Source organism: Esox lucius, chromosome 20 (genome assembly GCF_011004845.1).
Source record: "Esox lucius isolate fEsoLuc1 chromosome 20, fEsoLuc1.pri, whole genome shotgun sequence".
Taxonomy (NCBI): Eukaryota; Metazoa; Chordata; class Actinopteri; order Esociformes; family Esocidae; genus Esox; species Esox lucius.
The window spans coordinates 28565064-28579332 of NC_047588.1; the positions used below are offsets into that span (position 1 = coordinate 28565064).

The 14269-nt window shown below is 43.8% G+C and overlaps 1 protein-coding gene across 5 annotated transcripts in view; it reads left to right on the top strand.

Annotated features, from left to right (window-relative positions):
* celf3b (cugbp, Elav-like family member 3b) overlaps positions 1–14269 on the top strand; it is a 39618-nt gene that overhangs the window by 23857 nt on the left and 1492 nt on the right. Inside the window, exons 5-15 of one of the 5 annotated variants that reach the window (XR_002195739.3) lie at positions 6487–6535; positions 7017–7145; positions 7234–7313; positions 8214–8375; positions 8844–8979; positions 9596–9796; positions 10045–10110; positions 10859–10963; positions 11117–11260; positions 11575–11715; positions 12178–12277. Coding sequence is in view for 4 of the 5 variants with exons in the window: in XM_013139377.4 (XP_012994831.1) it covers positions 6487–6535; positions 7017–7145; positions 7234–7313; positions 8214–8375; positions 8844–8979; positions 9596–9796; positions 10045–10110; positions 10859–10963; positions 11117–11260; positions 11575–11702 (1200 nt within the window). In the remaining variant the exon portion in view is untranslated. The remainder of the gene's footprint in view (positions 1–6486; positions 6536–7016; positions 7146–7233; positions 7314–8213; positions 8376–8843; positions 8980–9595; positions 9797–10044; positions 10111–10858; positions 10964–11116; positions 11261–11574; positions 11716–12177; positions 12278–14269) is intronic. The other 4 variants (XM_013139377.4, XM_013139378.4, XM_020041173.3 and 1 more) reach the window with 4 other exon arrangements.

A 14269-nucleotide genomic window follows, 5' to 3' on the forward strand; every position in this document is an offset into this window, starting at 1 on the left:
TTTCTCTGTTTTGTAATTCCATATTTGTTTTTTTGGATCAACTATGATTATACATCCAAATAATATATAATCATTGTAGATCCAAATAAACAAAAATAACAAATGTGGGAAGGCAGCTTATTTTTCAACAGCTTAAGCAAGCAATACATGGGTTATTCTGAAACTGTAGTTAGCTCTCTGGTGTGGAGTGAAAAAACATTATGAGGACAAATACTGGTGCTGAACCCATGTGTCAACTAACACTCAGAGAAAGAATGATCACCAGGGGGAGGAGTTCTGTTTCACGCACACATAAACACTGATGAAGGGAGAGTGTGTGTGTGTGTATGCGTGTGTGTGTGTGGTCTGTATTGGTGATTCACGCTCTGTTTGAGCAGTTGATGAAGGGTTAACTGGCAGATAAAGGATGAAGCGGAGAAGGAGGGCAGACCTCTCAGGTGTGAAGAATGGGATAAGAGAGAGGAGGGGAGGGGACGAAGGACGAGAGAAGGAGGGAGGGACTGAGAGATGAGTGAGAGGGAGGGAATGAGGGATGAGAGATGTAGGGAGGAAAAAATGGATGAGAGTGAAGGAGAAAGAAAGAAAGAGGGATGAGATGGGGAGGAAACGAGGGGTGATGGAGAGGTAGGGAGGACACAAGGGGTGAGAGAGGAGAGAGGATATGTGGGGTGAGAGTGGAGGGAACAAGGGACAAGAGAGGGATGGAGGAAAGGTGGAATGAGAGAGGAGGAAACAAGGGATGAGAGAAGGGGGAGCTTCATGTTTTCAGGCCCCGTTGCTTAGCAACGGAGAAGAGCGAGATGCCAGGTTGCTAGGTAACCATGGGGATGCGATGATGACTAACGTGGTGTGATAGGGACGGGGAGAGAGTGTAAAGCGCCTCGCTTTCTATCAATGTATCTTCCACTTTCTCACTCGCTGGCATTGTCTTTTTGTGTTGTCCTTGTCAATTCAATCTGTTGTTTAATAAGTTCACCTTGGTCTTTACCATTAATCTGGTTTTGAAAAAGATGGGAATTGAAATAACAGACATTATCCAAAACCAAGATGGAGTAGAATGTCTGTAATGTAGTAAAACAGTGGTGGATTCATAAGCCTGTGTGTCATATGGGCTCATAGTGGGCCTCTGAGCCATGGAGGAACTCTGATGAAAAGGACAGAGGAGGGAGGAGCACTAATAGAAAGAGACGGAGAGAAAAGCAGAGAGGACAGTGTTATTACGCTCCCTATGGGAAGAGATTATAGAGAGAGATAGAGACGGGGGAGAGTGAGAGACAAAGAAAGAGGGAGGGAGTGAGAGGAAGAGACAGGGAAGGATCAGGACAGAGAGGAGGTGGGAGAGAAACAAAAGGGAGAGAGGGACAGGGAGAGAAAGAGGGAGAGAGGGGAAAGAAAGGAGAAAGGAGCAACAGAGGGGGAGGGGTGAGAAAGAATAATGTTAGATTAGAGTGTGTGTGTGGGGGGGGTAAAAGCAGGAAAATGGACATTTGACAATGTGTGGTTGGGCTGTGTGTGTGTAATCCAATCTGGTTCGTGTTTTGGTTTGTGACTGCATCTCATCATCGTTTGGTGTGTCATATTTTTAGACCTCTCGGTGAAGTGTCTTGTGGGAAAAACTCAAAAGGCAGAAATGATAACAGAGTTCCCGTTGCTGTAATCCTCTTTCTCACCATCACACAAACACACACACATACACACACAGACGCGCAGACGCGCAGACACTCCCTCCATTATGTGGTGTGGTGGTTCAGTCCAATGATTGTGCGTAGGCAGGGGGAGGGGGTAGAATACCATTTGATTGGATAATCCAAGGATTAAATATCCAAAATCCCAGTAAAATCCCCTCAGCATTACTGCAGGAAGTTAGATTAACTGTGTGTGTGTGTGTGAGTGGGTGGGTGGGTGGAGAGAATGATGTGTGAGAGTGTGAGAATGCGTATGGGATTTTGTTAGTGTGTGGGCTGTGGGGATGTGGACTCCCTTGAATGACGGGTCCTTTAAATAAAGGTTCTCATGCAGTGCAGTTCCTTTTAATGTTTTCACACATGTAGATGGATGACAGAATCCACATATGTAGGAAGAAGAGACACAGGCCGTCTGTGTGATGTAATAGACTAGATTTTGTGTGTGTGCGTGTGCGCGCGTGTGTGTGCGTGCATGTGTGCAGATGGTTTGTGTTAATTAAGTCCTAATTGGAACGTGAGTGATTAGACGTCTTGGAAGGAAATAAATAAAATGTGTATGAGACGGAGATACCGAAACTTATTTGGGTATGGACAGTTGAAGGAATAAAGGGAGATGTCTGAGAGCCCAAAGGTGGAGATACTGAAACTTATTTGGGTATGGACAGTTGAAGGAATAAAGGGAGATGTCTGAGAGCCCAAAGGTGGAGATACTGAAACTTATTTGGGTATGAACAGTTGAAGGAATAAAGGGAGATGTCTGAGAGCCCAAAGGTGGAAATACTGAAACTTATTTGGGTATGGACAGTTGAAGGAATAAAGGGAGATGTCTGAGAGCCCAAAGGTGGAAGGAGGGAAACATTTCAGTGCAGAAGCACCAATAGAGAGGAAGGGAATGTGGAAAGAGAGGGAGAGAGTGGTGAGGTGAGCAGGAACTAGATTTTATTAGCATTTCTCTACTCAAGGGAATTTCAATCACTAGACTGTATAGACTCAACCCTGGTCCCTGCTCCTCCCTCTCCTCCCTTCCATGTCGCCCCCCCCCCCCCCCCCCCCCCCCCCCCCCCTGAATACTACTCTCGTGCCTCTTTGTTTTTCTTTCTTTTCCTCTTTTCTCTTTTCTGAGTATTTCTGTCCATCAGTTCCCTCCCTCTCCTTGTCTCCCTCTTCCGCCTCGTTCTTTGTTTATCTAAAGAGCACAGCCGTCGCCCCTGGCAACTGGCATCCTTGTTTACCTGCCGAGCGTGTCGTCATGGGATTGCCATGACAACATGGCAGTTGCCATGCTGATGTGAAGTGCCATTGTGTCTGAGGAACCTTGACCTGTCACCAGTCTTTTCGTCTTTCCACCCCTCCCTCTGTTCATCTCTCTTTCCATTACCCGTTTGTCCTCTCCACTCGTCTTTTTCACAGTGGCCAATCTTTCCACCCAGCTCTTTATTTCCATTTGTCTTTCCATCGCTACCTGACGTTAGACACATACACTGTCCATGACCCTGTACGCACACACAGTAGAGGGCCAGGTGTCTGGGGAGATGGATGAAGGAGTGGATGGATGAAGGAGAGGATGGATGAAGGAGTGGATGGATGAAGGAGAGGATGGATGAAGGAGAGGATGGATGAAGGAGTGGATGGATGAAGGAGAGGATGGATGAAGGAGTGGATGGATGAAGGAGTGGATGGATGAAGGAGAGGATGGATGAAGGAGAGGATGGATGAAGGGATAGAGAGTGTTAGGATGGACACACGTCCTGGTCCAATCAGCTTGGTCTATAGCTCATTACACAGAGACAGATCAATGAACAAGACAGGCCTGATTAATGACTGAACAGACACACTGGGGATGTGTTGAAAGACGGACGGATGGATTTGTGGACAGATGATGAATTATGCTGGGTGTCAATAGCCTTCATAGACATACGGTATACGTTGGATTGTGTGTGTGTGTGTGCTACGTTTGTGTTAGATCAATACAGTCATGTGGTGACAGCTAAGAGCAGATAAATCAGTAGTATGGATCAGTCTTTCTCTGATCTCCTCCTCTATTCAATTAACTCCTTCATTACGCTAACCATAAAAGACATTACTGAGACCTCTCCTTTCTCTCCTCTTGCTCTGACTTCTCCTCTCTCCCTCCCCTTCCCCTCTCTCCTCTCTCCTTCTGTCACAAGCTTTCTTCAACCAAGATCTGGTTTGCTGTTATTTCTCTCCGTCATCCTCCTCTTCATCGTACTCATCCCCTAGCCTTACTTACCTACCTTCTCTCTCTGTCTCCCTCCTCCCCTTTATCGCCCCAACCATTTCTCTCTTTTTACTCCATCCCTTTGGCTCTTCCCGATTGGCTGTCTCATTGCAATGACTAAGATCTGTGTGTGTGTATGCGTGCGCGCGTGTGTGACTAAGCGTTGCATCTCTGTAGTCGTGACATTTTCAGAGGCTGCACTAGTCACGACTAGATCAGTCTCTTTCTCTCTTTCCTTTCTTTGACTCATCCTCTCTCAGGGGCATCTTTAATCCTTTCTCTCTCCTTCTGTTTGTCCATATTTTTCTGTCTTTTCTTCTTTACTTGCATGTTCCCTTCATCCTTCTCATGCTCCTCCACCTGGCTTTTTCTCTGTTTGTTTTTGGCCTTCAGGCATTCCCTCCCAGTTTCTCCTTCTCTCCCTCTCTTTCTCTTTCTGTCGTGCCCCCCCCCCCCTTTAATTCAGTCTCTTCCTCCTGGCAGTTTGTTCTCTCTCACAGCCTCTCTCGTTCTCTAGCTCTTCTTGTCCTCTCCTCTCTCCATGCTGTCTTCTTCACGTCAACCTCTTCATTTTCTCATTTATTTTCACTATCTCTCTGTCTCTTTCTGCCTTTCTTTCTTTCTCTCTCTCACAAACACACACACACACACAAACCTACACACACTTCTCTTGCTTCTCCTCTCTATTCTAATCCCAAATGCTGCTGTAATCCTTAATCTCATCACTCCTCAATCCCTACTACTACTCCAGTGTGTGTGCAGTGGTGTGTGTGTGTGTGTGAATCATAGGGAGTTAGTGGGAGTTTGTTTGACAGAGAGAGAGGGAGCGGCAGAGGACAGGGGCTAGACATTTTAAGGCCATGTTGTAAACACACCTGCCACCTGTTACTAGCCTTGAGTCTGACACACACGTGCATACATGCACACAGACACACATACTCACACAGTGAAACACACACACAGACACTAACACACACAGAACTAACAAATGATAGTGTGTTATGCCTTATAAAACACACAAGGTGGAACAAATGAATGTATTATACCTTATAGAACAGACAGAGTGGTACATATTAATGTAGTATACCTTATAGAACACACAGGGTGGTACAAATGAATGTATTATACCTTATAGAATACACAGAGTGGTACATATTAATGTATTATACCTTATAGAATACACAGAGTGGGACATATTCATGTATTATACCTTATAGAATACACAGAGTGGTACGTATTCATGTATTATACCTTATAGAATACACAGAGTGGTACATATTAATGTATTATGCCTTATAGAATACACAGAGTGGTACATATTCATGTATTATACCTTAAAGAACACAGAGTGGTATATATTCATTTATTATACCTTAAAGAACACACAGAGTGGTACATATTAATGTATTATATCTTGTGGAACACACAGTGGTACATATTAATGTATTGTATCTTATAGAACACACAGAGTGGTACATTTCAACCTCGTCTAAACCTTTTTCTTTAATATATTTAAACCTAGTCTACACCTTGTTTTTTAAAATATTTCAAACTTGTCTACACCTGGTTCTTCAATATATTTCAACCTAGTTTGCACCTTGTTTTTTAAAGTATTTCAACCTCGTCTACACCTTTTTCTTAAAAATATTTAAACCTAGTCTTCACCTTGTTCTTTAAAATAATTCTACCTAATCTACACCATTTTCTTTAAAATATTTCTACCTAGTTTACATCTTGTTCTTTACAATAGTTGGAGGATAAGCTTAATAAAATAATATACATAATGCAAGATCAGGTAGTCTACACAATATAAGCAGCCAAACTATTTTGGATAGGCTTTTTCAGTAGTCAAGCTGCATGTCAAGAAACTTGGATTGCATCAAGGCTGTAGCCTAGTTCAACATAATGATCTTATATAGAATGTACCTTACTGGGTGGGACATTTGTGTAGGTCTATCAGAATGGACATTTCATTGTATTATAAAAGGCATTTAAGGTGCAGTCATTATGAAATAATTAAAGACAGGGAGCATCTAATTTGAAATTTCATGAACGCACAGCAAACGTCTATATTATTGAAAATAAGAAAGTATGCAGTTATTACTTAGGAAAAAATGTATTTCAACTGATGCAGTCCTTGATGAAACTTGACCGTAAAACAAATAAAAAAAAGTGATATTGTGCATCTCACTGAATACCCTTCATAATATGCAAATACTATTTTGAGTATGTTCCGAATTTTCTGTTGGGGGGGTCCCATAAGGGGCCCTTAGGTTTGGTTGACTTGAAGCTGTAGCCTTTCTACAAAGGTCTGCTTCAGTAACAGTGCGTAGATCACAGCCTGCCCATCACATGTCGTTGATGATGCTCTGTACATGAACCAGTTAAAGCTGATCTCATCTCTGAATCTGTGTTGATCAGGAATCTGAGGTGATCTAAACTGATCCTGCGTTCATTCTTAGCTAATCTCCATCTTGTGTGTATCTTGTCTGGACCATGTTAAGCCATTTGATTGCATGCTGTTCCACCTGTGTATTCATGTCCTCTTTGTCTGTATTTCAGATGAACCGACCCATACAGGTGAAACCAGCAGACAGCGAGGGGAGAGGAGGTAAAACACACACAAAACACACATACAAACAATAACACAACCCATCCAATATTATAATGACACCAATACAGGCTGATTACCGAACACTCTCTGGAGCAGGCCTGGTCACTTCAGGCTCTATTCAGACTGACGGTTCCTTTATTTAACAAAACACAGGTTTCACTTAAATACATCATAAGCCTGTGATCTGCCTACAGAGTGAACTCTCTTAATGTGTAAATTGTCAGAGAAGGCCTCCAAAACACTCTTCCTACACTGGAATCACTTTGGGTTGTACTGCATCCTGGTGGTTGGTAGCAGTATCGCAACTCATATTTGTTTCCTTTTTTAATAGTTATGCTTTTTGTTTTTTTAGTTGCTGTGTTTTTAGTAGTTTTAGTAGTTTTCATTTATTATAACTATAGCATTTTTAATGAACAGAGTATATACGAGAGGTATCTAATCTCTCCTCCTCTGTGCTCCTGGTCTTCCACTCTTCTAGAAGACAGGAAGTTGTTTGTGGGCATGCTGGGTAAACAGCAGAGTGACGAGGACGTCAAGAGGCTGTTTGAGCCCTTCGGAACCATAGATGAGTGCACAGTACTACGAGGTCCAGATGGCACCAGTAAAGGTAAAACACACTATGAATGATACGGTCTATGTTGTTGGTTCAGGTTAGCTGCTTCGGTGTTGATTCTGACTGTGTGTGTTTGTTTCAGGTTGTGCATTTGTGAAGTACCAGGGACATGCTGAAGCTCAGGCTGCCATCAGCACCCTGCATGGGAGTCGCACACTGCCTGTAAGTCATTCACAGACACAAACACACACTTACACACTGCCTGTAAGTCATTCACAGACACAAACACACACTTACACACTGCCTGTAAGTCATTCACACACACTTACACACTGCCTGTAAGTCATTCACAGACACAAACACACACTTACACACTGCCTGTAAGACATTCACAGACACAAACACACACTTACACACTGCCTGTAAGTCATTCACACGCACAAAAACACACACCTACACACTGCCTGTAAGTCATTCACACGCACAAAACACACACATACACACTGCCTGTAAGTCATTCACATGCACAAACACACAGACCTACAGTACACACTGCCTGTAAGTCATTCACACACACAAACACACACCTACACACTGCCTGTAAGTCATTCACAGACACAAACACACACTTACACACTGCCTGTAAGTCATTCACACGCACAAAAACACACACCTACACACTGCCTGTAAGTCATTCACATGCACAAACACACAGACCTACAGTACACACTGCTTGTAAGTCATTCACACACACACACAAACACACAGACCTACAGTACACACTGCTTGTAAGTCATTCACACACACAAACACACAGACCTACAGTACACACTGCTTATAAGTCATCCACAAACACACACAGACATTACTTGTAAGTCATTCACACGCACAAAAAACTCTCACATCCACACTGCCTGTAAGTCACTCCACCCACATACTTATATGAGAAGATGTGTCTATCTGGGCAACATCTCTTGGCCACTCATTCTAATGGGACTAGTTTGAGTACCATAGCATCAAAAAGGGTTTCTCAACAGTGTTCTAACTTTCAGTTGATTGTATGCCCAAAGTCACGTAAATCAGTAAATGGTCACGCTTGAACAAGTGTGTGTTTCCTGCCAGGGTGCTTCATCCAGCTTGGTGGTGAAGTTTGCAGACACAGAGAAGGAACGTGGGCTGAGGCGAATGCAGCAGGTGGCATCACAGCTGGGCATCTTCAGCCCCACAATGACTCTCAACTTCCCAGCTTACAACGCTTACACACAGGCCGTCAGCGCACAGGCGGTGAGTATACACTCTAACACACATACATGCCACATACACACATGCACACACACCCACACACACACACACACTGCTGGTCTGAGTGGTTCTTTGGATATGAGAGGATGTGGTGAGTTTCAAGGTCCTAATATGTGCTAATGTTATTACTGAATAGGCACATCATTTAGCATTCGCCCCCCTCTGCACAATAATCACAGCAACAGAAACACACATATATACATACATTTATACACACCCACACACACACACATACACGCAATACACACAAATGCATATACACATCCAGTAACCTCAGCTTTTCCACAACACACAGCCATTAACCCTGTGACCTAATATAATGGACGTATAATTACATCTCTATTCATCCTCTGTCTCTTTTCCTCCTCTCTCATTCTCTCTCTCTTTTCCTCTCTCTCTCTCTCTCTCTCTCTAACGCCCCTATTTCCCCACTCTCTCTCCTGTCTCCAGTTGGTCCAACAACAGGCTCTGGTTGCCCAATCAGCGTACTTGTCTCCTGTAGCAACAGTTGCCAGTTTACAGATGCAGCAGATGGCAGCGCTCAACGCAAACGGAATCATCGCCACACCCATAACAGCTTCCTCTGGTACACACACACACACACCACACACACGCACGCACACACACACACACACCACACACACGCATGCACACACACCCACACACACACACAGCGTATTTACAGATGCTAATGGATACTATATGTTAATAATACTGTGGCCTGATGTAATGTTTAATAAGCTATGCAAATCAATAGCCGGATTCAACCTGTTTCACTAAAGTTTAGCATTACAGTGATGGACATTTAAAGGCAACATTTTCATATTAGTGGAGAGTGTGTTCTAGCTCTTTAGTGATAAAGATTGTTGTCTTTCTATTTTATAAGTATCAAACGCTGTTAAGAATGTCTAAATAGTATATAGGGGCTTTCTCTCCTCGTCTACTTAACATAATTTACAGTGTACCACAATTGCAACTAAGCACTGGCTGAAGTTATATGAAACTTCAGCTGTCCATCTATAACTGAAAGCAGGGAATTTGCTTTCTCCACATCTTTTAATATCAGTGTGAAAGGAGACAAGGAGAGGAAAGTCTAAGCCAAAATAAAATGCATGTTTTTTATCTCCCTTTGCCCTACTAACCAAACATTGCTTCTCCCCTTCATTCATGCCCTGCCTTTTTCTCTTTCTTATACACTATAGAGTCTAGTAGCTGTCAATCACAATATCTCCTCCATTGTGATTGGTCATCCCGGTTTGCAGGTACGAATACCCCTCCCACCATCTCAGCCACACCTGTGCCATCACTACCTCCACCCCTTGGAGTCAACGGTTACAGTCCACCAACCAATGGACAGCAAGCATCAGAAACACTATACACCAATGGCGTTCACGCATACCAAGGTACGAGACAGGAGAACAGATGCTTACCACAAAAATACTGAGATCTCTGTGTCATTCACCCCCCCTCTCTCTCTCTTCCTCCCTCCATCTCCCCCTCCCTCTCTCTCTTCCTCCCTCCATCTCTCCTTCCCTCTCTCTCTTCCTCCCTCCATCTCTCCCTCCCTCTCTCTCTTCCTCCCTCCCTCTCTCCCTCCCTCTCTCTCTTCCTCCCTCCCTCTCTCTCTTCCTCCCTCCCTCTCTCCCTGCAGCTCAGAGTCCAGCAGCTGCTCTAGACCCTCTTCAGCAGGCGTATGCAGGCATGCAGCACTACACAGGTGGGTTACGTAAAACTTCTCCACCTCTAAACCAACTCATATAGACTGTCCGTCTGCCAGGTGGAGACCTCGGTCACTCACCTCCACCTCTAAACCTACTCATATAGACTGTCTGTCTGCCAGGTGGAGACCTCGGTCACTCACCTCCACCTCTAAACTTACTCATATAGACTGTCTGTCTGCCAGGTGGAGACCTCGGTCACTCACCTCCACCTCTAAACCTACTCATATAGACTGTCTGTCTGCCAGGTGGAGACCTCGGTCACTCACCTCCACCTCTAAACCTACTCATATAGACTGTCTGTCTGCCAGGTGGAGACCTCGGTCACTCACCTCCACCTCTAAACCTACTCATATAGACTGTCTGTCTGCCAGGTGGAGACCTCGGTCACTCACCTCCACCTCTAAACCTACTCATATAGACTGTCTGTCTGCCAGGTGGAGACCTCGGTCACTCACCTCCACCTCTAAACCTACTCATATAGACTGTCTGTCTGCCAGGTGGAGACCTCGGTCACTCACCTCCACCTCTAAACCTACTCATATAGACTGTCTGTCTGCCAGGTGGAGGCCTCTGTGCTCTGGAGTAGTACAGTGACCAACTGTTCCAGAGCCAGAGGTTTTCACTACCGCTGAACACATGCAGGCATATCTGATCCCAGATCAGGAGTGGGGAGGGGTCCAGGGGATGGGGGTTTTGCACCTCCAGTGTCTCAGTCATCTGATGTCATCATTCCCCCCCTCATAGCTGCGTACCCTGCTGCCTACGGATTGGTCGGTCAGCCATTTCCACAGCAACCCAGCCTGGTTGCACAGCAACACCAGCAGCCCCAGCAACAGCAGCAGCGAGAAGGTGATGTAACTTCCTGTATCCCAGACAACACCTGTTGTGAGTGTGTCTCACATTAGTGTTCTGTCTATGTGAATTACAGATTCTCAGGAATGTCTGTATGTCTCTCAGTCGCAGACACTAACGTGTGTGTGTGTGTGTGTGTTCCTGCTCTAGGTCCAGAGGGCTGTAATATATTTATCTACCACCTGCCTCAGGAGTTCAGTGACAGTGAGATGCTTCAGATGTTTCTGCCTTTTGGAAACGTCATCTCGGCTAAAGTCTTTGTAGACCGTGCCACCAACCAGAGCAAGTGCTTTGGTAAGACAGAGAGAGTTGGAGGGAGGGTGGAGGGGAGGGAGGGAGAGAGGCAGGTATGGTTGAATTGTGTGTATCCAAGAAAAAGGAAATAGGAATATATGGAAGGCGATTCGTGAGAAGGAGAGAATTGCAATTCCACCTGTTGCTATGATACGTGGTAGTTACTCTGTTGCTATGATACATAATTGTTACTCTGTTGCTATGGTACATGATTGTTAGTCTATTGCTGGTTGCCATGTTATGACCATTGTAATAAAACAATGTGATGTTATATTGTCATGTTCTCTCTCTGTTCTCTCCCTCTCCCCCTCCAGGTTTTGTGAGTTTTGACAACCCCTCCAGTGCCCAGGCTGCTATTCAGGCAATGAATGGCTTCCAGATCGGCATGAAGAGACTCAAGGTCCAGCTCAAACGACCTAAAGATGCCAACCGCCCTTACTGAAGAAGAGAGAGAGGTGAGACATTAGAGGGACTGGGGAAGAGAGAGGGAGGACAGTAGATGTGGAGGGAGAGAGTGTGAGGTTGTGGGTTAGAGGGATGGGACGAGTCAAATGGGGAGAGGGGAAAAGTGCGGGATAAGAAGGGGGATAGCTCAATTTGGGTAGAAAACTGGAATGAATGACAATTAAGTTTCTGCAGGCCACTGTCAGTCATAGCCTTCCAAAAAGCTGATTGGTGGAACAAGGCTATATGTAGGAGAGTGGGCAGGATCTTAAATAATTAGTTCAAATGTAGTATATTATATAAATCAAATAATAATAAATGTTTTGTTGTTAGTTCAATAATTTAGAGATATTGCAGACAAATTAATCAAAACTAAATTACTAAAATATTGTTATCCTTCTTTACATTTTTCAATTTTTATTGCTGCTGTTTTCTTTTATATTTTCCTGAAACAACAACATACCTCACCCAAGACCCTCCTGTCCAATCATAATTCACGGGGACTCCATCGCTATGGCAATGGTTACCTAGCGACCGATAAAGCCCTGAATCCCCCCTTCCTCTCACGTTGTTGTAAGTTGATTGGTTGGCCTGTGTCTGGGTTGCTGTAATTTGATTGGTTGGCCTGTGTCTGGGTTGCTGTAATTTGATTGGTTGGCCTGTGTCTGGGTTGGTGTGAAGGTTGATTGCTTGTGTTGGTTGCCCTTGGCGATTATTTTGTTTGCTCAGTCACTCCAAGCAACCAGCCATGGGCTGACCTGCATGCCCTGTTGCCGTGGTGACCACAAACTGTGATTGGTTGCATTTTGACTTTTTTTGTATTGACCTGTGCATATACTGATCAATAACTGTCAATAATTGGGATCTGATTAAGTAACAAATTATTTGAAAGAATATCCGCATTGACTGATGGATAACTGTATTGGATATTTGGATAAATTCTGTATCAATGGTAGTTGTTTTTTGCAGTTTTGTTTTTGATCAGTTTCTGTAATGTTATTTTTGGTGTTCGTAATGTATCATCATTATAGGCTAAAACTAGATGCAGGTGGGTAAGGAGACTGGAATATGTGTGTGACTCTGTATGTGCGCATGCACTCAGGCCATTTCATTTCCAGTGAGCTAGGGGATGAGTTTACACACATATGCCCATCGGTGGGTGGTAGGATGGTTATTTTGAAATGTTGAAGTACAGATGAAGGGCAGAGTGGATCAAATCTGTACAGAAATCAGAACCATTCCACATTCTGAACAGAGCCCTAAAATGACCCCCTCTCAGCCCAGCCTAACTATCTCCATTCGGACATGATGATAAATTATGTGAAAACGTTGTGGTGTTAAAATAGCAGATCAGTGTTGACAGAAAAGAGACTAAGCTAGTTTTAACTATTGAAATGGATCTGTGATGCCATTCAACTTTTCTAAGCTGGATTCTGATTGATGGGCTGTGAGTCCAGGGCTTCGGATTGGTCAGACTGTGGACTGGTCTGATGTTCTGATTGGTGTCAATTTCCCCCTTTTTTTCTACCGGTCTCTTTTCCTCTCAAGTTCTTTATCACTATCCCTCCTTTACTATCCCCTTCTCTCTAACTTTGAGGCTCCCCTTGCTCTCTCACCTACTCCCCACTCTTCTCTCTCCAATTCTCCCCCCTTCAGTCCCCTCTTTTCTCCACCCCTTTTCTCCCCGTTCTCTCTACCCCGGCCAGTGTTTTGAGGTAATGGTATGTGGTTGTCATGGCGATTAGCATTGCCTCTTGCTGATTGGAAATCGGTCTTCAACTATAGGAATTCTGGGTGAAATATTGCTGTTTCTGTGTTCAGAAAGAGGTCTCACAGACTCAGAAGATCAAATAATATGGCTCAGATTTAAACACCAGACTGACCTTAGATCAGTAGAGACACTTCATCTCAATTTGAATAAAAGAATAATAAAGGTATTGTCATTGAAAAACAAAAAAATAACAGTATTATAATTACTTAAATTTAATTCAATTAAGAGCAGCGACATCAGTTTAGGTTATTTCTGCACTAAGGGAGACTGTCACCCAGAATTACTATACTGCAACTGCCAGAAAGTTATGCATGTTGGGAACCTGTGTGCTTGCCGTGGTCAGAGATGGAAGTACAACATGCGTGCACAGCCGCACACTCAGACACAGACACACATACAAAAACACAAAAGGCCTCCCAAATGACAACAATGACACTATTGGATATTTCACATGTTTATGTAGCATGCCCTGGACACCTCTTTACGTTTAACCTGAGTACCAGTATTTATTCCTGTTGCAAAGACAGTTTATTGCAACCAACCATAAAGACAAACTGATTTTGTACAAAATAATTCTGACATGTATTTTTAATTGGAAATGAAATCCACATGAGGGATACCTTATTGCTATGATTCAGTCATTTCTGGTTCACTGTTGTATAACAGGTGGATTGCTATTCCCATTGTCAGAGGCCATCCTCCTCATGAGACACTAGATACTAAGCAACATACATGTAGACATGGTCACATTCATTCCAATAAAGTGACATAGTTGATGTTGTTACTGAACAACG